Source organism: Poecilia formosa, unplaced genomic scaffold, assembly GCF_000485575.1.
Source record: "Poecilia formosa unplaced genomic scaffold, Poecilia_formosa-5.1.2 Scaffold112, whole genome shotgun sequence".
NCBI lineage: Eukaryota > Metazoa > Chordata > Actinopteri > Cyprinodontiformes > Poeciliidae > Poecilia > Poecilia formosa.
In genome coordinates, this window is record NW_006800051.1 from 940,844 (window position 1) to 965,757 (window position 24,914).

The 24,914-nt window shown below is 39.4% G+C and overlaps 3 protein-coding genes across 9 annotated transcripts in view; all 3 read right to left on the bottom strand.

Annotated features, from left to right (window-relative positions):
- Window positions 1-7,948, bottom strand: part of macf1a (microtubule actin crosslinking factor 1a) — a 211,374-nt gene extending 203,426 nt beyond the window's left edge. For 3 of the 6 annotated variants that reach the window (XM_016675293.1, XM_016675287.1, XM_016675286.1), the window contains exons 1-2: window positions 7,485-7,948; window positions 1,689-1,923 (exon numbers count right to left, since the gene is read on the bottom strand). In XM_016675293.1, coding sequence (XP_016530779.1) covers window positions 1,689-1,911 — 223 coding nt within the window. In that variant the 5' untranslated portion in view covers window positions 1,912-1,923; window positions 7,485-7,948. The remainder of the gene's footprint in view (window positions 1-1,688; window positions 1,924-7,484) is intronic. The other 3 variants (XM_016675292.1, XM_016675295.1, XM_007559992.2) reach the window with 2 other exon arrangements.
- Window positions 7,949-10,414: 2,466 nt separating this feature from the next.
- On the bottom strand, window positions 10,415-13,356 carry ndufs5 (NADH:ubiquinone oxidoreductase subunit S5). The gene is made up of 3 exons (XM_007559993.2): window positions 13,245-13,356; window positions 11,838-12,057; window positions 10,415-10,610 (listed from the first exon to the last, which is right to left on the bottom strand). Exons 2-3 carry the CDS (start codon window positions 12,051-12,053, stop codon window positions 10,506-10,508), a joined length of 321 nt encoding a protein of 106 aa, XP_007560055.1. The 5' UTR covers window positions 12,054-12,057; window positions 13,245-13,356; the 3' UTR covers window positions 10,415-10,505.
- A 2,039-nt stretch (window positions 13,357-15,395) lies between these two features.
- rnf19b (ring finger protein 19B) overlaps window positions 15,396-24,914 on the bottom strand; it is a 37,650-nt gene continuing 28,131 nt past the window's right edge. For both annotated transcript variants that reach the window (XM_016675361.1, XM_007559994.2), the window contains 7 exons: window positions 21,504-21,648; window positions 21,258-21,420; window positions 19,361-19,475; window positions 19,139-19,279; window positions 18,366-18,555; window positions 18,141-18,275; window positions 15,396-17,456 (listed from right to left, as the gene is read on the bottom strand). In XM_016675361.1, the coding sequence (XP_016530847.1) occupies window positions 17,039-17,456; window positions 18,141-18,275; window positions 18,366-18,555; window positions 19,139-19,279; window positions 19,361-19,475; window positions 21,258-21,420; window positions 21,504-21,648 (1,307 nt within the window). In that variant the 3' untranslated portion in view covers window positions 15,396-17,038. The remainder of the gene's footprint in view (window positions 17,457-18,140; window positions 18,276-18,365; window positions 18,556-19,138; window positions 19,280-19,360; window positions 19,476-21,257; window positions 21,421-21,503; window positions 21,649-24,914) is intronic.

Below are 24,914 nucleotides of genomic sequence, written 5' to 3' on the forward strand. Positions count from 1 at the left end.
TATATATATATATATATATATATATATATATATATAGGTCCAGCCAGGTGTTTAGCACAGCTGAATGGTTACCATGGAGACCATGCATGTTTCTTTCTCAAACATGCATGAAAGAATCTAGGCAACACTCCAGATGTGTATGTACATGGTACTGCCCCTTTAACAGATTTAGGTTCAGTTTAAGACCACAACTGTGTATTACTGCCTATTTTAATTGTTCAGTCATCTAATATATATTAATATGAATTCATATGCACCAGAGAAGCTAACATCAACAGTCTTCCTCACTTCTGCTCTGTGGGGATCAGCCAATCAGCACGAAGGAACCTGAATGGCGCTCATGGATTGGCTGTCAATTAGCATCACGTCTAGATATTTTAAGTTCCCAGCTGCATTATTTTTGGATATTTTAGATAAATGCTACAAAAGAAAATCCCCTTATAGGCTAATCGTCTGCAGTAATAAGGCCAGCTCACCAATATCTGGTGAATAAGAAACAAACTGAGCAGGAAGCTAAAACCCTCAGAAACCATCCAACCTCAGATATCAGTCAATAAGTTTCCTTAGAAAGGTTCCCAGAGTTTCCTTTACAGATACATTTGTTTGTTGATTCAGAAAGAACTGTAACAAAGCAAGCACTGGTAATGGTTAAACACAGGAGTTACAAAGAAAACCCAAAAATCCCCAAAAGGTTTGATCAATTGACCAAACTTTAACATATCGGGCCCAAAGCTAACATCGATCCATGAGGAAAAACATCCTCCAAAACCAACTTCAACCATTCTTTCTTTATCTTTTTCTCCTGCAGTTAGGTGTCACTATAATGCCAGCAGCTTGCCTGCAGTTCCCCAAGTAATGTTAGCATTCTGTTAGCATGCTGTTAGCATTAGCATTTCCACAAACACTGAGCACCATGTGTTTTTGTGCCATTGTCTGCAATAATGAGAACTAAGCATATCCACAAGGCAGAATGTAAGATGTCATCTTCAGATGATCACTATCCTGGCATTTACATTTAATGACCAACATTTACCTTCGTCTTAATAACAAGGATAATTACATCTGATAAAAGTTTCAGTTAAACGTAAAACATCAAAAACATGTTTTACTGCTTGTTTTTCGCCTGGAAACAAACCATACAGAAGATATCAGATAAAATGTTAATGTGTTTATGTGAAAGTAGCTCTGAGTGAAACATGACATTTAAAGATGGGACGCAAAAATATGAGAAATATGACATCTAATTAGCCAATTATCCAGTATTTGCTAGAGCAATAAACCTCTCTTTTCATTTTTCTTTAAAAAATAAACTAAACAGAAAAATCCTGTAAGTCAAATCCTTCCATTGACTAAATGTAAATATAAATATGCAAATTGACATTTCAAAATTACATTTACTTAATGAAAACACACTAAATTTCCCAAAAACTCCCACCACGAGATGCCGCCCTGGTCGGTTACCCATATTGCCCATATCAGAAACCACCACTGCACATGATTGATAACCGGATGTTGCCACTGGTGCAAACCACAAAGAAGACAACAGGAAGTAGTTGGAAGATGATGGCGCAGCATGTGTTTTTTTTTTAATTTATCATGTGAACAAACTTATTCCTCCTTCAACAACACACGCTGCCAATGCCCTGGTTTTACACACACCACCGGAGCAGCGAGAGCCATTTCCTTACCTGCGACGCGTACCACCGCCCTCTCCGCCGGGTCCAGCACCGAGTCCTGGCTCTTCCGTTTCCTCCTCTCGTGTTTGGACAGATTCCACGGCAGAGTGTCCCCTGGCGGCCCCACCAAACCCGACGTGCACGGGGACAGCGAGCCACCAGAGCGCTCGGTGCGGAAAGACGGCTCGCTGACGCAGGAGCGTTCGCTCAGAGTATCATCATCCGACGACTCCATCGCGCCTCAACGCTGCAGGGAGGAGATGAATGAGGGGAAAAGGAGGTCAGAGGCTTTAGAAACAGAAGAGAAACTGTATAATTCATTGATGGTGTGGAGTGAGATTGAGTCGTTATGAATGATGCAAAATATTTAGTGAGGAAGGGGAATAAAAACTGGGTTAAATCGATTATCGCGTGTGTTTTAACATGACGCTGAAGTGGAAAGACTCCAGGCCTCAGCAGGTTAAATACCGTCATCCTGACCCAGTGCAGCCGTTTGGAAGAGATGATGGCTGTACTGGAATCAGAGCTAAACATGTCTGGTGTGAATGGACCCTTCATTAAAATTAAATTCTCATTTGACCTGAAACAATAACACATTTCTTTTGGATGATAAATTGATACAAGTTTTAGTTGAGACCAAAGCACCAGACTGAAGACTTTTTCATCCAGTTTTTGGTAGAAAGAGAGAAAATAATAAATCATGCAAATCAAAGTGATTGAACTTGCCTTAATTTATCAAGTGATTAATAGATTTATTGTGACAGGCCTAGTTATCACTTCATTTTAAATCTTGACTCCAGTATCAAACTGGAATGAACCGAGAAAGAAAGAACAGAAGGACATTTAGAAACCGGGTTTCTAAAAGCTTCTTCTTCATTTTCTTTAATCCTCAACCTGCTTCTCTGGCATGAACCGCAGGCATCAAGTGGAAAAAAAGAAAACGCAGCAAAGACGTAACAGAAAAACTGAGTGTGTGTGCGTGTTATTTGGACTCTGGAGACCTGATGGTCCAAACTGTCCATCACTGGATCAATAAATCAGACCTCCAAGTTCCTGAGGCTGCAAAATGATTTAAAGACCTGCAGATCCTGGAGTAGAAGCTCAGCTATCCTGAAATCCCTGCAGCCTGATGTATTTAAGTTATTCTCTTCTTCTTTAGGAAATCAACAAATCTTTCAAAATAAAAGTCTCTGCAGTTACTGGAATCAACTTTTTGCACAATTCATCTGCAAACATTTGACCACAAAACAAAGTTGCCTCAGATAAACCCCATGAAGTGTCCAGGCTAACTTCCCTCTGAGCTTTTATTTTTCTCCAAGCTGAACGTTGCAGAGCGAGGATGTTCAGGTTAACATCTGTATTTTCCATCTAAACTCCAGCTGCCAAAAGCCTTCCTACTCCTCCTGCTGCAGGATAAACCGCCGTCAGAAACCCCGCTTCCTGGATCCAGCCGTCTCCTTGGCAACGCTGCGAGGAAAAGGGTTAAAGCCCGTCCAGAACTGCCTGCGGTTCTGTGGTGTGTGGCTGCCTCCCTGCTGCTGGCTGACAGTGACTCAGTGGCACTGAAACGAGGGGTTTTATAAATAGAGCCAGAACGGAGGCTTCAAAGCCGCACCGTGTCATTACAGCTACAAGAAGTAGAAGAAGAACAAAGTACCAGAACAAGAAACAGTGAGATCACTTCCTGCTTGAAGGCACCTTCCAGTTCTTCTACAGCCCAAACAAATCTGCAAAAATTCACTTAATGGTGGGAAAATCTTCAGACATTAAAGAAAAAATATGGTCACCACTTTGGTTTTACAAAAAATATAAGTAGTTTTCTGGAAGTAATGATAAAAAATGTCACCTGCTAGTTTTCTTTAAACTTGAAATGTTAGTTTTAAACTAGTTTTCTCCTTATTGAGTGTACATGTTTTAGATGCAGTGTGCATATAAACTCAAATATGACTTAAAAATGACTCAGTGATCTCAGTATAAATACAAAGTTTTCTTCCCAAGAATGTTAAACAGATGTTTTACAGAAATTAAATGCTTGCAGTCTTTTGAATTTTGTCAGAAAAATGAATGAAGACCAAAAAGACCACGAGCAACATCTCCTTCTAGTGCTAAGCCAGCGTGTTTACCCAGAATGCCCTGTGCTGTAGTCCACTTCCTGCTTTTGGAGCAGCCTAGAGTCCATTTGAGGTTCACATATGCATTCGATCCGCACCAGAGTTCACGTCAATCAAAACCAGACTGAGGTTTGTAGGTAAATCACAGTTTGTTTTTTGATCAGAATCAGAGTTTGATTACAAATTCACAACTTCCCAAGAAAAGTGAACTTCCTTGACAAATGAACTGGAGTTGGATTAAAGCGGATTAAACAGGGCTGATGAGAACGGAGCCTTAAACTGGTCCTTTGGGGGACGGACCTCACCCCAACTCGGAGAAGGTTTTTACTTCTCCAGCATGTGTGTCTTTATTCATGATATTATTCTCATATTATTTCAACGTTATTATTGTACAAGTTTATTCTCATAGTGTTATTTTGTTTATTTTATTTTCTTAACGTGGCCCTAATACTCCATAGTAGGACCCAGATGATGATGCTACCTCTACTCTTGTAAATCCCTGTCAATGCCTGAAGAGGAGCAGTTTGAGAAGCAAAGACGCAAAGAAAACACCAGAAAACCTAAACCAGTTTTCTTTGGTTCAACAATTCAAACACAATTGGATTCAAACTCTGAAGTGGACCAAAAAAGCAAATTATAGTCTGTAGGCGGACCGCACCATGCGGTTCGAATGCAAATGTGAACACCAAAAACCAGAGACTGCTCCAAAAGCAGGAAGCAGACTACAGCGCAGTGCATTCTGGGTAAATACAACCAAGGCAAACGTGCTAGCCTAGCACTAGCTGAAGAAATGGGTCTTTTACCAAAAACAAGAGAGAAATTCTCAAAAAATCTATCTTGTTTACATTTTATGAAGAAGGAAGTTATGCTCAGTGAGGTTTTTGTCTTATTGTCTTCAGTGATTCTTTGTGCAGCGCCCCCACAGGCGAGGAGGGGAACAAGTTGTTCAAAGGGTTTGGCTGGTTTGACTCAGAGAAGAGAGAAAGAGAACCCCACAGCTGGAAATGTAGCAAATGTTACAACTTTGGTGCCCAATCGAACCAAATCTACCAAACTGTCAGGTAGGAAAAACCACCAAGAAGCACAGAAAATGAGAGAAATGCTCCAGAAAATCTAAACCAGTTCCCTGTAGTTCAATAATTAATCTCCTTCACTTTTAATGCAGAGAAAGAAAAATGTTCTTCAACAAACACAAACAAACCATTATTAAATAATCAACCCACCGCTTCTACAAACTGAAAGCTGACCTTTATAGGACATATCCTCACGCTGGGGCGGCATGACGAAGAGCAGCAGCTCAGTCCGAGAGGCTCTCCTGATTTATATTTCACAGCCGGGGTCGGTTCCCACAGCTCAGGCTGAGCAGTGTGTTTGTTGAATGTGTGTGTGTGTGTGTGTGTGTGTTGGACCAATGTAAACAGAGGGACTCTGTGACCAAGCATAAGCAGGGTGAGAAAACGACAGGAAGGGCGGACAGATACGAGGAGCCAAACGCTGCAGACGCTCCCAGGCTAACGGTCCAAACGGCCGGAACGTCCTCCTGTCATTCCAGAACAGCATTCCTGTTCGGGATCAACCAACGGCTGATGGGATCTCCAGTTCACCAGACAAACAGAGCAGCAGCCCTCCATCTGAGGAGCAGATGTGATCACTAATAAAACTCTGACCCAGTTTTCTCCACTACAACAGCTTCACTTCCTCGCATGTTTCTGTCAAACATCCATGATCAGACCTGCTGACCTTTCACACCTCCAAGTCAAAACCTGTTTTCAACAGAAACAGGTCATAAATTAAATATGATGTGTTTGAACCAGAGAGCTCACATAATTTGATGTAATTTCATGGAAAAGCATCACTGATGTTCTGAGACCTATTTTACGGTAAACGGGTGTTTTTCTAACCACAATCTAGACTTTTTTGAATCCCTGACAGTTACTTTTCATGTGAAACTTAAAAAAACAAAACATTGTGCAAATCTTTAAGTCATAAAAACTCATATATATATATATATATATATATATATATATATATATATATATATATATATATATATATATATATATATATATATATATATATATATATATATATAACTAATGGTGCTGCTATAGAAATCAATGCAAAACCTTCCTGCAACTGTGAGGCAAATTAAAAGAAGGATCTGACAATTATCCTTAGAACACCAGCAGGCTGCAAAGGCCAGGGTGGTGATTGATGGAAACCAGAGCCAGACGTGCATCTAACAGTTAAATTAATAACTGATCATTCAGACGATAAATCAAGTAAAAAAAAATAAATTATATATTCTGCAGATTCTTCATTCGGTTAATATACCTTATTCTACATCATATTAGAAATAGATAAAAAATATTTCAATTCATCCTAAAATAAGGAAATAAACATATTACTGCCTAAAAACATTGCAGTCTTTTACAGCATGCTTGATCATTTGTAGCAAAAGATACATATGCAGCTAAAAAGTACTTCTAAAAATGGAAAAATTTTAATTTCAACATGAAATTTCAATTTTTACAGAATTTAAACTGGGTGAAGTTAAGCTGCCACATGAAGAGATTTCTAAATCTTAATCGGAAAATCTGTGCTTTTTTGGCTTAATTACCGCTCAGAATATGTTGTCTTTTTCAGCAAACTAGTTTTTTAGTCTGTATATTCTCATTAACGATTAACCATTACTAAATTATTGCCGTTTACATTCCTTCACTACGATTAATAGTTTCACTAGCAGCAATACTCTGCTCAGGGGTTTCATTCAACACGATGTGTTTATATTCGATTAATCCCAAGAACTAACAGTTTATGCTGCATTTAATCGATTCTGAATAGACAAATAATAGACAGTTTGGCTCATGTCGGGGAGCTGAAGGCCCAGCATAAGGCCGGACGGGGACGACCATCTGCTCCGGAGCAGCAGGAGGGGAGATCGGTCTGAATCCTGAATTTTCCCATCTCCCCTCCGGCTGCTCTTTGCGTAACCAGAGGTTTTTTTTTTTTGTTTGTTTTGTTTGTTTGTTTTTAGACAGACAGGTTGTATTGATGCCGGGGCTTCTCAGAGATTCGTGCAGGTGGAGGCGATGACGGAGGGTGTCGTTTGTTTTAATTGGCTGCAGGAACAGCCCAGATCAATACGGACAATCACACCTGAGGGTGCGTAATGCTGTGATTTATGTCCACCTGCTTTGCACTCATCCGCTTCATTCTGCTCCGCTGAGAGGAAAGGGATCTGTGTGCATGAATGGACCGCAGACATGGAGCCAAAAACGCTCGGTGCACGCACGAGCTGCACGCACGAGCAGTCTGGGAGCAGGGAATCGGCTCTTTGTCCGAGAATGGGTAACACCAACTAATTACATTTATCCGTTTGCGAGTGAAGCTGCTGAGAAAGCCGTCCAGCCTTCTCACGACCCAGAAACCCTCTCTGGTTGGCTCCAGATTCAGCGCACACCAGTCTGCCTGGAAATGGGACGTTTTCAGGCAAACAGTGACAGAAACCAAATGAAATGACTGTCAGGGATCCCTGAGCCAATGATCAACATGTTGATGCCCGATAGGCTTCCAATAAAACACTAACTCGTGGGTTTATCGGCACTGGATGTGATGGAATGACAGTTTGAAATTCAGGAAAAAATGAAAATAAAAATCCACATGTTGGTTTTGTGAAAGCTCCGGAGCCGCTTACCTTCACCGGGGCAGCAGCGGTCCTCGAGTCCGAGCGCAGAGCGAGGGAGGCCGGCGCGGCTGCCTCCGCTGCTGCCTCTCCTCTGGAGCGAAGGATGAATGAAAAGATGGAGGGATGTTTCCACCTCCACCGACCCGTTTTCCGCTCCCTCTCTTCTTCCAAACGTCTCCGCCGGTTAGTCGAGGCTGGAGAGGGAAGAGCGAGCGGCGATCCTGGATGGTAATGGCTGTCCTCCTCCTGCTCTCTCTCTCCACTCCCTGCCTTAAACAGCCCCCCCTTCACCACCAACAGCCCTCCTCTCCTCGACCAACGCTCCGTCTCTTCAATAGGCTGCGTTCACGGCTCCATCCCTTTAACCCATGCCTATTGACTGTGGTAAACGTCGCGGAAACCGAGATTTCGGGTGTACCCCTGCGTCATGTCCGCAGCTCTGCCAGAGCGTGACGCGCGCACACATTCCCCCCTCAGTTTGGAGCAGAGGAGGGCGTTCACAGCGGAATATTTGCAGCACCGACTCATGCTCATATGTTCACAGTTACTCAGAAAAAAAGGGGGGGGGGGAAACTGAGCCACGCGTTTTCATTACATGATTCGGTTAATCTGGGTCTGAAATAATCCCTTTACGCTCACAGCTGGAGGAAAACCTCAAAAGGCGAATTATTGCAGCTGGAGGATCTGGAGTTATTCCTGTCTGTGTCCGCTCCCATTCTGCACCTACTTCTGGACCATTGGATATAAACAAAAAGGAGTAAATCTCCGGCAAAAACTTAGACATTTTTAGATTAATCTTAGAAATTGTCAAGAAAAAAAACATGAAATTTCTGAGTTTTTGAAACTGGGAAATTTTCAAAGTTAATTTTTTTAAATTTTCAGATTTTTTTCTTGCAAATTTTCTATTGCAATATATATATATATTATTTTTCTAGAAAATTTCCTAGCTTAATCTAAAATTTCTTGAGTTTTTCTTGAAAATGTAAATATTTGAAAGAATAAACAAACAATAAAGAAAAGACAAAAAGAGAAAATAACTGAAACAAAAAGTCCAAGTAACAACTTTGGATCTGCTTAGATTGTAACCAACTCAGTGAGTGTTAGAGGGATCAGATCAGCAGAGCTCGGGTGTTTTGAACAACAGAGAATCATCTACAAAAATAATTATTTACATGTTATGTTTGGACCGTATGCCCAAGAAAAATCAAATAGCAGAAGAACATCAGGGTACCGAGGACAACGAGGTCGTCTGGTTACTGGAGAAATGTGTGGGGTTTTTTACATTAGCAGAATATTGACAAAGATTTGCACACACCCCTAATGGAAACTCTGTGAGATAAAATAATCATATTTGCACTGTCACAACCTGCTTTTTATATATAAAAAGGAAAAAAAATAATTGGATGTATGTATTATTTATAGTTACACCACATCTTATTTTCTTACATTTGTTTCCATTTTCTCTAAAGTTTACATGTTTATAAGGTCTGTATGCTGTGAGTGACCAAAAGTCAAAGACACCAAAGTCAAATCCCCAGGACTCGACCCCTGGCTAAAACAAATTAGCCAAGAAAACTATTTTTATTGCAGCTGTTCAACCGCATCACAACTCCTGGACCAATATCAGTTTATCTACCTGAACAAACAGACACTAAAAATCTGTGCAGCTGCATGAAACACAAGCAAAGTTCAAAGTTCAAACCTCCGTCGGTCCTGATTCTCTCCACCTTAGCTAATTATTGAGCTGATAATCCAGAGATGCAGACGTGAATTTACTTCACTTAAACTGCAGTTTGTGACCTTCAACGAATAATGAGGACACAAAATTCAATTTAGACAATTTAATCCATGTGATAAAAAGAACAAGAAATCATGAGATGCTGTAAATCATCTGCAGTGTTTCGACAATTATCTGCTATTTTTACTCTGAGCCACTGATTTCTCTCTGGTTTAGCCTTTGTGGCCTGATGCGATGCTTATGGGAAAAATGTTGTTTTGTAAGAATATTAATGAAGCACTGATGTAAAAATGTGGATCAATATCATAACCAATATTAATGTGGCTGTTATGGCCAATAACTGATATTTAACAAAATTATTTCCACAATTAAAAAAAAGACTACGTCAGTATCACTGTCACATGACCAACCACCTGAAACATAAACATGTAAATAAATATCACTTTACTTATCGGACTGATGCCGATATATTGCGAATCCCTATTAAATATGTAGAATTAAAAAATAAAACATTTAACACTTACATATTGCACATCTCAAACCTCCAAACTGATGAATTTAAAAGGCACTTTAGCTGCAGGTCAGTTATTTCAGCTGGACTCGAGTCCATTCCCAGAGCTTGTGGCGCCATCTAGTGGTGGTTCATGGACTCTGCTGGTTCTGATCGAGATGAAATGGATTCTACCTGCATGTAAAGCAGCATCCTGCATATGAACGATCGGCTCCGTCCTCAGGGAGAGATTACTCCCAGATCATTAGAGTCAACCAGACCGCTCAGCAGAACATCCACCTTCAGAACCGCAGATTGGACCTTTAATAATTCATCAGACGTTATGAATGATAAATCAATCTGAGGATGTTGTTGATGACAGCAGCTGATTTAAGAATCTGATGACTGTTCAGAACATGAAACATTTACAGGAACAAAAATCTAAATGGAAATTATTAAATTAATGTCAAAAGAAAGTTCATTAGAAACATAATTTGTAGCATGGCTTTGTTAAAAAAGGTGCTTTAACACATTCAGTTCCTTGAGATAACATTTGTTGTGAATTGGCTCTACATATCATAAATTGAATTTTTCTTGTTTTATTATCTGAAACATTTAATTATGACAAAAGAACAAAAACAGAATCTGATCCTACTGACAACATTTGGTTCATGTTTGCATGGAACAAGATGGAAAGACGACATTACAAGGACGGTAGGCATTAACATTTATTATTTGCACATTTTTACAGCGGAACAGGAAATGGTGAAATCTGACAGAAACTGAGCTGAGGTCAGATCCTTCATGGGTTCTGGTCGGGTTGGCCGGTGTGGTGAGCGGGCGGTGTGTACTTCCCCTCCTTTATCAGTTTGTCACGCTGCTCACGGATGGCGTGCATCCTCTGACGCTGCAGGGACAAAGAAAAGACGAGGTCAAAGGTGAAGATAACAGGATGAAAGGCACCGACTCCATGTCAGGATGCTCCTCAAACATGGAGGACGCAGAGGACCAGGATGTAGGTAACCTCAGATAAACAAGTTATATTTCAGTCAAAATTTAACAAAATAAAAAAATAAAAAAAAATAAAAAAACAGTGGTGGGACTCCATTAAAACATTTAATTTAGTTAATAGAAGGCTATGTAATAAATTGAAAATTATGCATCGACAAAATAAGCAACATTTTCAATTCAAGAACCGTTTTTGTTGCAATATTATTGAAAGAAATAAACTTGAGGGTAACAACAAATAAATGTAATGTTTTTAATCTGTTCTTCAACCATCAGACTGGAGCAAAGTTCAAAGTTAAAGTCTTTCAGGAACTCCTGATCATTCATGGAACTTCTTTAGAAACGTGGATTGTGGACGCTGACATTAGCATTAGCAACATGTTTAGTATTGATGCTATTTCAGGCTTGAATAGCTTTGCTAACTCCTTTCATGACTTGAACACAACAACAGTCTTTTCCTGCATCTGATCAGATCGGTTATGAAGCAGAAATGAAAAACCAGAGGGCCGAGAGAAACGGCTTCGTTTTCCATAACTGCTGTTTGTGGATGTTGTGCGTCTGATTTATGGTGTACAAGAAACAAAATACAAAGGTTCCGGCTTGGGACTTTTTACGTAAAAGAAAAAAAATAATTAACTGAATAACAATCACCAGATCAGCTCTTCATCGTATCGATGTCAAGGCGAGAAGAAAATAGTTTTTTGCTCCAGATGCATACTTTACTACAAATAATCAAGAGTTCACTAAGAGAATGCTTTATTGCAATTTAGTCAATTAAAAGTTTATTTAAATTTTTTTTATTGATTTGTTTATTTGCATCTTTTAATGTATTTGTAATATTGTATAAAGAGACTGGAGTGGCTGAATAAAACATCTGCTGAATGTACCACTTTTTTATCCAATTAATTATCTGAATAATTGATTACTAAAATAATAAATGTCCATATTTATTTGTATTTTTCCACACATTTGGAACGATTTCTAGCTTTTTAAAAAACGACATATTGTTTACCTGAGCTTTTATTGACCTCATTTAGCAGAAGTTCTGATTCTGTCCCAATACATCCGATACACGTCAAAGCTTTGATCATCTGGAGCTGAAGAGTTTACTACCAGAGAGACTCACCGTCTTCTTACGGTACATGCACTCAAAGAAATCCTCAAACTCCAGCTGGCACTCCTTTTTGGCCCGGATCTGGCCGATGCCGTGGCTGCACTCGACCCATTCCTTCTCGAAGGCGTGGCACCGCGCCGCCTGCTTGTACGGCTGCTCACCGCTCTGCAGCAGCATCCAGCGGTCTATGTTGATGCCGAGCCATGACTGGATGTCCACAAGCGGCATGATGCTGCCAACAAGAGAGTAAAACAAAAGATGGAGGAAAGGTTGGATGGAAAGCAGTTAACTCTAAAAAAAAAATCAAAATAAAAGATGATTCAGGACGTAGAACAATCTAGATCAGGAGCAGTTAGCCACAAAACAGGGGCTGACCAAAGAAAATAATGAAGGAACGAAGGAAGGCAGAAAAAAAGACATAAAAATGGTAGAAAAAAGAAACAAATAAGGAAAGATAGAAAGAGAAAAAGGAAGGAAGGCAGAAATAAGAAATACAGAAAGGAATCAGGAAAGACAGAGAAAGAAAGATTTTATTTTTAAAAGCCTTCATACAAATATTCAACTCAACTTTATGTCGACACATTCATAGATGAAAGTTCAGAATTATATAAACAGATCACCTTAAGAATTCCCATCATTTTGAAAAATGTTCATTTGGTTGAAATACTTATGTTCTAACATCACTCCAGTCTCTTTTCACACATTCAGTATTCTGTTATCTATTAATTTTACATCTTCAAATTGTCAACTTTGCTACACCAAGGAAAAAGTTAAATAACTGTCCTTTTTTCTTCTGTCATATGAAAATATAAAAAAATAAAAAGACTGTTCTTTGCATCTTTCTCCAAATGATTACTAAATATCCCTAATAGTCTAAATAAATCCGTTATTCTAATACATCATACGATCAGAGAAAAATTGTTTCTCTTAATGAACAAAAATGACATTTATCTGAAACAAAAGGCGCAGAGAAGTTTCCTAGACGTAGTAAAAAGACTTAAATGAACAAAAACAATTCTAAAGTGGGCGAATACCCGGAAACGGTAACAAAAGACTCTTTCTTCGGCTGCAGTGAAGATTTTTCCGTGTTAGCCAAGCGGCTAACAGATACATATATACATAAGAAGCTCGGGAATGTCTAGTCGACTTAAAACAAAAACGTTTATAAAATATATAAACATAAGGCTTTATGTAATGAGTAGCGTGGATCTAATTAGAGCGGAGAAAAGTTGATTTAACTGCAGCTACTGACTGAACTATGTCCATAGATTCTCCTTCAATGACAGTATGCTAATGCTATCGGGACCTAAATCCACACAAAAATACGATTTTATACCAAATAACTAAACTCGAATGATCGGCTTTTTGTATTAAATGCAACAAAAAGTCAAAGTAAAGCATTCAAACGTATTAATTTACCCTGTTTTGACGCTTTTATCCGAGTTACTTTAACCTTCCTCTGCTTTACGGCAGTTAAACACACGGCCCAGCCACAAAGTCGTTTTCTTCTGGGCTAATCACCCGGTTACGAGATGCAACAGCGCCGCCTGGAGGATCCGAGGTGTAGAAGCCGGTGACAAAAAAAACAACAAAAAACGCCCAAATACCGTCCGTATTACCGTATACCGTATACCGTATACGATGGATGGATGGATGGATCCATCCATCCATCCATCCATCCATTTTCCTTACACCCTTTAAATCTACATTTTTTTCTTACTCTCCAATTATATTTTATTTGCCTGTTTTTGAGCATCTGACGAATTAGTAATATAAAGGATATTTTTATGTAAATTTTTTTTTATTGTTTTCATATTGTTTTTGTTATAATTGCATAAACTTTTTAACAATTGCAGGAAGAAGGTTTAAGCTCATTAACTGCAATTAAAGCTCAGGAAACCAAAAGTCCATACGGTATATCACTGACAAAACACCACTCCCACAGTGAAGCATGGTGGAGGCAGTATCATGCTTTTTAGACTTTGCCAAGGTTGATGAATTTATGAAGTTTCAAAGCCTGCAGGTGTTTGCTACAAATTTTGAGATGGAGTTTAATTGTTATCATCCCAACGAGTCAATGTCTTAAACAAAATACACACAAAAATTCTAATGAATAAAATGTCTACACTCTCTGAGAAGTTTGGCAAGTCAATGGAGAAAAAACAGCTGATGTGAAGTTGTGCAGCAAAATCATTGTTTTTTATGGCTATTATAACAGACAATAAAACATGGCTTTGGTGCAACATAAAATTGTGTTTATTTATTCATTTCCCCCCCCCCAAAAAAACTCCACAGTCTCACAGTTCTGCATGTGCAGCCTCTCATCAGACCGAGGCTTTAACCGCAACAAGAACAAAAAACAAAACAAAACACAGTTCCTTTAGTTATAACACTTAAATATTGCTATCTATAAACCATTTCAAATAAAGACAGAACCACCTGTGTTCCTAAAGGGACGTAACACTCATTCGGACTCTTTCAGGAAGTCCCAGTTTTCCGTCTGTGGTACATTCGTTTATTCTGAAAGATAGGCAAAAAACAGTGACGTGTGTAGACAGAAACAGGACCGCCAAGTCACATAAGCAGCAGAATCCATAAAGCTACTCTGAGATGAAGAAAAAGGTTCCCGGGAACCTTTTCAAACAGAAGCACGGAGGTGATCCAAAGCTAAGAAACAGGTTAAGCTGTGACTGAGAGAAGCTTGCGGTTGGCTCCAAAACCACGTGTTCACAAGTTTTACTGGCTGACCAGAGCGACACAAAGTTATAAAAAGGAATGAAAAATAATAAATTATGTTTAGTTCTTGCATCACAGCATTAATTAAAAAAAGACACAAAAAAATACTGAGTGATAAAAGTTTTGGAGGCAAACGTTTCTCTCATTCCACCCAACAGAAAGGCTCCTTTTTTTGGTTGTACCACAGACTTTTGTTTTTCACTCAAGTAAACATGTTTACAGCAACAGATGATGTCAAGCAAATTAAAAAAGATAAATAAGACATTCAGATAAAGTGCACAAGTGCTCAGTCAAAAAAAATGACAAAGTGGATCGCACAAATACATTCATCACATGTTCTGTCATTCATGCACATAAAACTGGGTCAGACAGGCGCGATTTTACAAGGCAAGAACCAGCAAAACCAGTTGGGCTGTGCTGGTTAGTGAGCGTCCAGACTGGTACCACGACACGGACCAGAAACAAAGTATGGGAGAGTTCTGACAGACGAAATGTGTGGAAAGCAGCCGGACAGTTCAGATTCTAGCTAAAAGTCATTTTTATTGCATTATGTGAACAACCTAACCTGAAAAGTGAGAATTTATGATAAATTATTTAAACCAGCTGCTCAACAACATGTTCAAATAAGTTTAAGGTAAATGTTTCTTCCTTTAAGGGTTTCTTTTTGCTTAAAGAGTCTTCAGAAAGTTAAAACATCTCAGATAATTGGACGATTACCTAAAATGATATAGCAATACTTGATTTAGCAATAATCAATCATTTGCTCAATAATAACATTTTTCAATAAATTTGTTTGACTAAAGTAAATATTTCTGTACAAAAGTCTTTTGTTTGGTTTAGCGCATCTCCATTAAGGGTAAGTCAGAAGACATGAAATGGTACGATAGACGATACTGATAACCAATACCAATATTACAATACCTGTTTCAGCAATTACCGATAATAGTGGTCATCAATGACATGTTAAAATAGGTTTATTGCTTGTTTTAGGTAAATATTTCTTTTTAAAAGGGGAATTTTTTGGCTTCGAGTCTTCAGAAAGTTTAAATCAAAGGACACCTCTCAAAATGGCACAATATACGATTACTGATAACCGATATCAATATTACAATACCTGATTCAGGAATAATCAATAATTTGCTCACTAATGATATATTCAAAAAAAATGTATTGTTTGTTTTGTTTAAATATTTCAAAGGGAGTTGTTTTGGTTTTGCAAGTCTTCTTTAAGTTTAAATCAAAGGATACAAAACGGCATGATATACGATACCAATAATCAATAACCAATACTGATATTTCTGTTTCAGTCATGACCAATAATTTGCTCAACAATAACACGTTGAAATAAGTTTTTTTGAGTATTTTAGGTAAATATTTCTGTCTGAAAACACTTTTTGGTTTCATGAGTCTTCAGTAAGTTTAAATCAAAGGATACAAACAGCAACAGATACGATACCGATAACTGATATCGATATCTTTATACTTGAGAACAATCAATAGTTTCCTTTGTCCAGGCTGAATAGACAAAGGAAGAATCTGTGATTGTCACACTCTAAAGATACAGATTTATGCGATACTAGAAAATGTACTATTTTTATACTGGCATACTTTTTTAATTAAATAAAACTATTCAGTAGTTTTGCTACAAAAATTTTCAAACAATAAAGAAATTATAAAATCAGCTAAATATTTCTGGCTTTTTTTGTAGTTTCTACAAAAATTATCTTAGACTCAGAGACTTGGTTCAGATTTGTATAAATGTTTCTTTTGCTCTGAGTTTTTTTGGTCCATCGTCGTCAAATCTCTCAGTTGTTTGTTTTCTGCAGCGTGTGCGAACCTTTCCTTCTACCCTTCACTCCTTCCTTCCTTCTCTACCCTCCTCATCCTCTTTCCAGCAGGAAAAGTGACATCCAAGTGCGGCTTCATCCTCTAAAGGTAAACTCTATAAGAGAAACCCGCTGCCTTTTTAAAACCTCCAGGTGAGAAATGGCTCATGCAGACTCATGCACGATGCAAAAAAATAAAAAAAAATACATTTGTTGATGGCAGAAACAGCAGAAGCAGAAAAAAGCCAACAGCTGTAAGTCTCAATTCAAACACACATCAGTTTCTTCACCAATCTGATTCTTTCTGCTGTGCTTGGTAACTTTCACCCCATGTTAACATTTCATTTGCGCATTTTTTCTTATAAATTTGTACTTTTTTGTTTCATTTTCTTTTTTTCTTTTTTGCTTAAGAAGCCAAGGCATTTTGCACCAAGGAGTAAACAACAAATCTCAGAGGTAGAACCCTGACCATTTACTCAGAAAGGAGGCTGGCCGGTAGATCGATAAGACAGACAGGAGGAAACAAACACCTGTCTGTGTTTCAGACCTTAAAGCAGCTGACGACAGATGACAGGAGGAAAAGGAAACAAAGTTTGAAGGTAAATGTTCAGGGTTTCGTCAGTTTTTGTGCAATCCTGAGAGCTGTGCCTCTCAGACGTACAAGATGACGTTGCTGTCTGCAGGACAGTGAAGGCCGTCGGTGGGGGGGTTCAGGGATCTGTAGGAGGGAGGCTGCAGCTGCTGGCAGCTTTTAGGATGAGGCGAGTCGCAGTCGTCCGACGTCAGCTCCGCGATGTCGTCCGACTGAGTGTCCGACATCTCCAGGTCGCTGCGGATGCTCTCCGGCTGGGCCAGGGTCACGTCTCTGAGCCCCTCCCTGATTGACGCCCCTGGCGACAGTCCCAAAGCCCCGCCCCTCCTGGAGCTGCAGTCCTGAGGCTCCTCCCCTCCTGAGGCAGTCGCCACGGCAGCAGAGCTCGGCTGTGGAGCTAGGTCCTCCTCACTGGTGAGGCAGAGATGGCTGGGTTTGGTCTCGATGTCCACCTGGATCTCCAGGTTGGTGCAGTCCCTGAGGAGATTTAAGACGAGTCAGTCAGCGTGAGGCGTAAAGATCTGACGTTCTTCAAAATCCAGGAATACAATGATATATTCAATTTATATCAGCCTCATTTTATATTCAAAACTGACAGCTCACTCTTCTTCATCAGACCTGTGGCTGTGCAAGACGCCCAGCTGCCCTGAGTTTTCCCCACAAGTAAGCTCTTACTAGCACTAAATTTTAAAGAATATGTTTCTCCTTTTAATACAAAAAGGCCCCAATTCCCAAAAACATTACAACTACATGAACTGCAGTGTGAAAACACGTTTCTTTTACATTGTTTACACTTTGCACAACATCCGTTTTCCAGAGAACAGACATGCAAATGAGCCAAAGAGTATTTAATGCTCATCTCTCCACCGCCAGTGTCTGAGCAGAGGCAGCTGAAATCAGGATGTTTCTGGAAATATGTGCAGCTTATGTTACTCTAATATAAACCAAAAATCTAAAATGAAAAGGTTGAACCAGACACCGACTTCTGGACCTCTTTGGTGCCAGTTTGCCAGCTGCTGTTTCAGGACTGACAGGTGGGGAACCTTTAGTCCCATCACTGTCCTTATTTTACACCAGTGAAAATGTTTCCGAAAAGCTAACTTTGTTCTTAGTGAAAGCTACCAGGATGCCGTTCAGCCAGCCAGTCAGTCATCCTCTCACCTGTCGGGTAAGGTGTAAGAGGAAATGATGGATCCGGCCATCCCTCGGGTGCTGGCGCAGTCGCTTCCTGCTCCCAGACTTCCCGTCTCTCTCTGAGCTGATTCCTTAGCCAGTTCCCCTGGTTGAACTTCCAGCCTGCAGGACGAAAACATCCGAGTCAGGATATCAGTTAGATCGGTTAGAATCAATAAAAACTGGAGCAAAAAGAACCACCTGACTCCTCACCTGCTGTACTTGCTGCTTCGGGTCCCCAAAGCGCCGCCGGCCAGCGTGTTGAAGTGTGGAGTGTCCCCCAGATTCCCAGGGGCCACAGAGAGGCCCTCACTGGGGGACGTGGTGCTCAGACCGCTGACCGCTCCATCCAGGCTGCTCTCTCCGAGACTCGGAGACTTCAGGGCTCGCCACGCGTCGGCCACTGCAGAGTCGGACGGAAAAAATAACCCCAGTCAGATCCGGAAGATAAATCTGTTTGGCTATTTTCACATCTGATAGTCAGTAGATTCAGTCTGAATACTGAAACAGCTAAGCTGGTTACTTTTTTGCTTTCACATTGAGAGTTTGGTTGGCATCAAACCAACCAAACCCTTTGAAAAGGTTGTTCCCCTCCTGGCCTGTGGGGGCGCTGCACCAAGAACCACTGAAGGAAACAACACAAAAACCTCTGAAGAAGAAGAACTTCCTTCTTCACCAAATGGAAACAAAAATGGAGTTGCGTCAGATTTTAGCGGTTGGAGGAGTTCTCTTTTGATCAGGAGCCATTTCTCCTGCTAGTGCTAAACTCACAAGTTTGATGAGGTTTTTATTTACCCAGAATGCCATGTGCTGTTGTTAACTTCAAACCCCACCACAGTTCAGTTCAACTAACTGAGACCTGCGTTTGTAGGTGGACAGAGTTCAATTGCTCAGTCACACCTCCCACAATGAACCGGACTTTCTACGCAAACGGACTGGAGCCGGATTATAGTGGACTAAACGAGGATGGTCTGAATGCAGCTCACCTGTGATTGGTCCGTCGTCTTCATCAAAGTCGATTCGCACGCCGCGACCCTTCCCTCTGCTGACGCCGCAGCCGCCTCCTCTGCAGAGCGAGATGGGAACAACGCCGTACACGTAGGCCAACATGATGGGAACGCCGATGCCTGGGAGCAGTTCAAGGTTTTTAGAAGATCTGCTCTGTCTTTGAGTTCAGGCAGCAGCAGAGATTCACCGGCGTTTCTTACCAACGCTGACAGCTGCGATGACAGGGGCGGTGATGACCGACAGGGCCACGCCCCCCGTGATGGCCAGGTTCCTCCTGTGGCGAGACGCCTTCTTCAACTCGTAGTGAGCGTGGATCTGCAAAATAAATACAATAACATCTCATATAAACAACAGAACCTCTCAGATTATTTCCTAAATTTGAGCTCGTGTATCAGAAAACAAAGTGGAAAACCAAACAGCCAGTAAAAAAATCCCAGATTTATAGTCAAACTTTAAGTTTAAAGTAATTCATAAATTTCACTTTAAAACAAGATGGCATCATCAGAAGAGCTCCAATGATGATCTGGAATGCAGCCTTTACTAATATGTTTTATGTCAATAAGAAATCCAGAGTCTGGATAAATTACAATCTAAACTCATGAAAACATCAAAATGGGTCAGGAATGAATGTGCAGTTCCACCTTCAGCCACAAGGTGGAGGTAAAGAGAAATAAACGCAACACAAACATGGCCTTGAACACACAGCCCTCATGTTTTCCAGTAAACGCTGTTTTGTCTATGACTGGAAATTATCACATCTCATTTAATATTTATAAGCAAACACAAGAAACCCCAGAAATAAAAGAAAATGAGAAATGAAAGCCTGCATTTTTCCTCATTTAGAAACAACTTGTTTAATTTTGCTGATGGTTTAGGTGGAAGCTCGAGGCCAGCTTTGGTCATTTCTAGAAAACTGACATCACTGAGGTCAAAGTGAAACTTCAGCAGCAGCATTGAGCAACGCTGTAAGTTCCAGATAGTTGCCAGTGGATTGTGACAGACCAACTGTGTGTCTGTGGTTTCTGTTTCCTGTGCTGCCTGGAGGCGACAGCGCTAGAGAACTGACCATAAACCTGAATGAACGAGAGAACGAACCAATGAATGAATGAATGAATGAATGAGCTCTGTGCGGGAAAGATGCAGCGATGTGTTCGCTGGAACTGACGTGTGATAAAGATGTTTGCACACGTATCAGATAATGTGCAAATGAAGGCGCTGAACACACAGCTGATGTTTCAATCATCTCCCCTGGAAAAGTCCCGTCACCTTCCCTCCACTTCCTGTTGTTGAATTACCGCATGCAGCGTGAAAAGGCACAAAAATGGAAACACTGGCCTAAGTTCTACCTTGGAAATCTGCATTTGAAATAAGAGTTATGGCAGGTTGTTAACTTCAGGGAAATATTTTGGCCAAAAAAATAAAAATTTATCAAAGTTACTTTCAGAATTGCACAGATAATAAAAACTGATTACATGTCTGTTACTCAGCTTTTCTTTTTAATTCACCCTCACCTGCTTTCATCACTAAATATGGAAGTTAAATATTAATATACAAAAAATAAATATAGAAAAGTTTTGCTTAGCAAACTAAAATAATTAAAATAAATCTAGAAAAGTTCTGAATAAATATTTAAATAACACCATCAGTGTAAAAAGTACAAATATATGAAAATATGGCAAAAATAAACCAAATATATAAGAAATGTAATAGATAAAATGAGATTTAAATATAAATTTAAAGTAAATAAAAAACAAAAGAGTGCAGTAGAAATATACCAGTCTTCTGATTAAAAATGTAATATAATAATTTATAATATATCAAACAAAAAATATGTACATATATTAAACATATTAAAAAGTTTGTATTTTTCTGAATACATGTACTTAAAATTAAATAAAGATACAAATATTTAAGATTTTTCTGCTCTTTGTTTTTGTATTACAGATTCAAAAATGAAACGAACAAATAAAAAAAAACGTAATAATTTAAAACATAAAATACCAGGAAATAAACTCAAATGTTTGTAGCGAACATCAGAAACACAAACCAGCTGTAATCGACTTCATTTTGTGTTTCCAGTGAGAACTCTGCTCTCACCTTTCGGCCGACGTAAACCGGGATTCCGATGACCATGGCGGGAACGGCGATGCCGGCGATCAGCGTGATCCCGACCGGCGCTCCGATCAGCGTTCCCAGCTGCCACAGGATCTTCTTCTTCCTGCTCCAGGGTTTCTTCCCCCAGAAGGTGCAGCCGGACGGACTGCGGCGGGAAGCAGAGCAGCAACGTGAGTTCATCCCTCAGCAGGACGCCGCGCGGCGCCGCCGAGGCGGGCGGGGCCTCACCTGAGGTAGTGCAGGTCCGAGATCTCCTTCATGCAGAGCCAGCAGAACTCGCAGCCGCACACGGCGCAGGTCATGTGGTTGCAGCTGCCGTCGTTCATCTTGATGATGTAAGCGCCGCAGCGAGGGCAGGGCTTGATGTCATCAGCTGGAGACAGAAGGAGACGAGGTCAGACGCTTCCGCTTCAGGAGACGTTACTGACTACAAACTGAGGAAACATCGGAGCTCTGGCAGCTCCTCTAATTAAGAAAACTGCTTCTTACAGGAGTTTATGCTGAGATGGGAGTTTTTTCTTCCACTAAATTATCTGAAAGCACGCTTTTCTTACTGTTACTTTTTTAAAATACTTGATGAAACATTTGTGAACCTCTTTCAGAAGAACCAGTTTCCCATATGATTCTGAAAACTGTGAGGCTGTTCAGAAAAAACTGAGAGACTGGAGTTTTTCCCTCCACTAAATCATCGTTTCTCTTAATGTTTCCGTTTTAGAAATAAGTCTGTATTTTATGGAACATTTCTAAACCTCTTAACAGAACCAAAGCTCTTGACGCTGCAGGAATTGAGATTGCACAGTTTTCAGGAAAGCTTGAAGAGACAGGAGTTTTTTCTTCCACTAAGTCATCTGAAAGGACTTTTTTCTTACAGTTCCCTTTTTATAAATAACTCTGTACTTCATGAAACCTTTCTGAATGTCTTTTAAAGAAACCAAAACTGAACCTGGGTTTCATTTATAGAAACTAATCATGTTTTTTTTTAATCTGCTGCCAGGAAACGACCGGTTATTGAGAAACAAATAAAACTCCTAAGCCGCTGCAGGAAGGACCTACAAGCTGAGAAACTCTCCATCGGGGTGATAATTACACCGGAGGATATTTGGAGGCTTGAACATCGGAAATAAGACAAGTTTGTTGATTCAAGTAGCTGAAAAATGGCTCAATAAAAACAGCATCAGGGTTTTTTTCTTTCTGAAAACGTGAAAACTGAAGATTAGGAGATAAAAACTGGCAGCTGGAGGGATTTACTGGATGGATTTTTAATCAAAACAGGATTAAATGACTTCATGTAGATATGGATTCATCCTGCGGTGTTTTACCTGCGGTGTGTTTCTGATTGCATCATAATGAAAACACATTTCCACATTTTCTGTTTATTTCTGCTGGTTTTTTCCGTTTCTGTCAGATTGCATGAAACAGAGAAGTGATGCTTCATGACGTCTGGCCCAGCAGCGACTTTCGCTTTAATTACAAGCAGATGTCGTTGATGTCTATAAAACAGGAAGTTCAAATAAATGTGAGACTTTTTTCTCACATCTCGATTAAAAATAGTTTTCAGTTTTGTGTCTTTAAGGAGAAAATATGCACTGTAAAAACACAAAATCTGACCAAGTGTTTTAGTTTCTACTGAAAATATCTTAGTGAACTTGAAATAAAACAAAACTAATTTACATGCAAGTTTTTAGCAGAAACAGAAGCTTGTTTGAAGTCAATAATTCATTAATATTGATTTCAAAAGTATTAGTTCTACTAGCAGATGTTTTAACTTACAATATTTTTCCATGATTTAAGTGAATATTCAGTGGAATACAAATATAGACTCTAAACAAGCTCCTGCATCTTATTAAAATGTTACCTGTAAGTTAGCTTAGCCTAACTTACAGGTGTACCAAGATATTTGTCAAAATCTTACTAAAATTACTTGGTATGATTTTGTGTTTTTACAGTGGAGTTGTTGCAGTTTTCTTCTATTTCTGATTTTTTCCCCTGAATGTTTCAGTTCAGACACATTGAACTTATTAATTGATAATTATGAATCTTTTTCGTCACTGGGGAGGAAATATGCCTCACTCTGCTTCGCAGAACTTTTAAAATCTGAATTTTCTATCATGAAAGTTCTGTTTAAGGTCCAGACTTTGACTAGACCAATCAAACACCTTTTGTTTTTAGCCACTCTGAAAGAGAGTTGTTCTCCTACAGGAGAGAGCAAGTTATTTCAAAGCAGCGCGGACCATCATACTGCCACCACCGTGTCTGACTAGATATGAACTTGGCTTCATCAGTCCACTGAATGTTTTCCAGGGAATCGTCTCCATTGTTTACAGTGTAGAAATGTTTTTCTGGAGGTCCAAACATTCAGAAATGACTTTTAACCCTCTCCTGACTGATGGATGTTAATGATTTGTTGCTTTGAGATCTATGAACTTTAAACTTCACGCTGTCAGACATTTTATGATTTCATAGGTTAATTACCAAAACTGAACCAGAACTCAGTTTAATCTCTGCTTCCACACAAGATCAGCTTGGGTTAGAAAGCTTTTTATAAGTTAATAAAATGATTATCTGAAAGCTGCTTCTTCCATTTCCTCAGGTTGGTAAAATTACTTTGATCTTCTGAAACCTTCAAGCAACAAAAGAAAAACAAAACAAAAACTGAAGCTGAATGTCAGAAACGCATCAAGCTTCCACACCTGTAGCTGAAACAAACTAAAGCTGCTGTGCTGGATGCATCTGCTGTGCAGCAGCTCCAAACATGATCCTGCATCTGACCTGCAGCTTTGATGACATTTAAGGTTTGACAAGATGCAGGACGCTGCAGAGCTATGAATAGAAACAGATGACTGATTTAAACGCTTCACACTTCCTCCAGCGGTGGGAACGCAGCGCAGCTTCTGCAGCAGACGCATCACACAGCTTTGAAGCCGACAGACTGAGCAGATGGACTTGTGATAAAGCTGACAAAGTCAGAGTCTCAGAAAGGTGTGAAAATGATGGTTTCAAACAGGAAATGCTGCTGAAGACTCTGCACAGTCTGCGTAATCGGCTGCATCAGTAGCAGACGGAGTTTAATTTATCAACTGACGAGTTTCTTTAATCTATTAAAACCAAAAACTGTGCTTATCTCACATTATTAAACTTGAACATTTTGTAACAAAACAATAACCTCACAGACTGCTGAACAGAAAAATAAAGAATGAGAAAAACTAAATACTAAAAACACAATTTCCTGTGTTCTTACAGAAGTAAGGAGCTTGCTGGGTGTTTATATTTCAAAACAAAACCACAGTGAGACGTTTTTATGGCCACTGTAGATAGAAAAAGAATGAGCAAATTTCCACCAAAAAGACAAAAAAATTTGAGTTTAATGTCAGAAATTTGATAGAAAATACAAAGAAATTTTAAGATTAATCTCAGAAATTGTTTAAGAAAATTTGTATTTTAGAAATTTTCTGAGTTTCAGAAATTTAAAATTTTTGACTTTTAAAACTCAATAATATCCCATTTTTTTCTAGAAAATTTCTGAGATTTATCTAAAAATTTCTGAGCTTTATGGCTGAAATTAACTCATCTTATTATTATTATTATTATTTACAAAGGCCCTAAGCGGTGTTATACAAACAATACTCTGTTTGGCGCCCT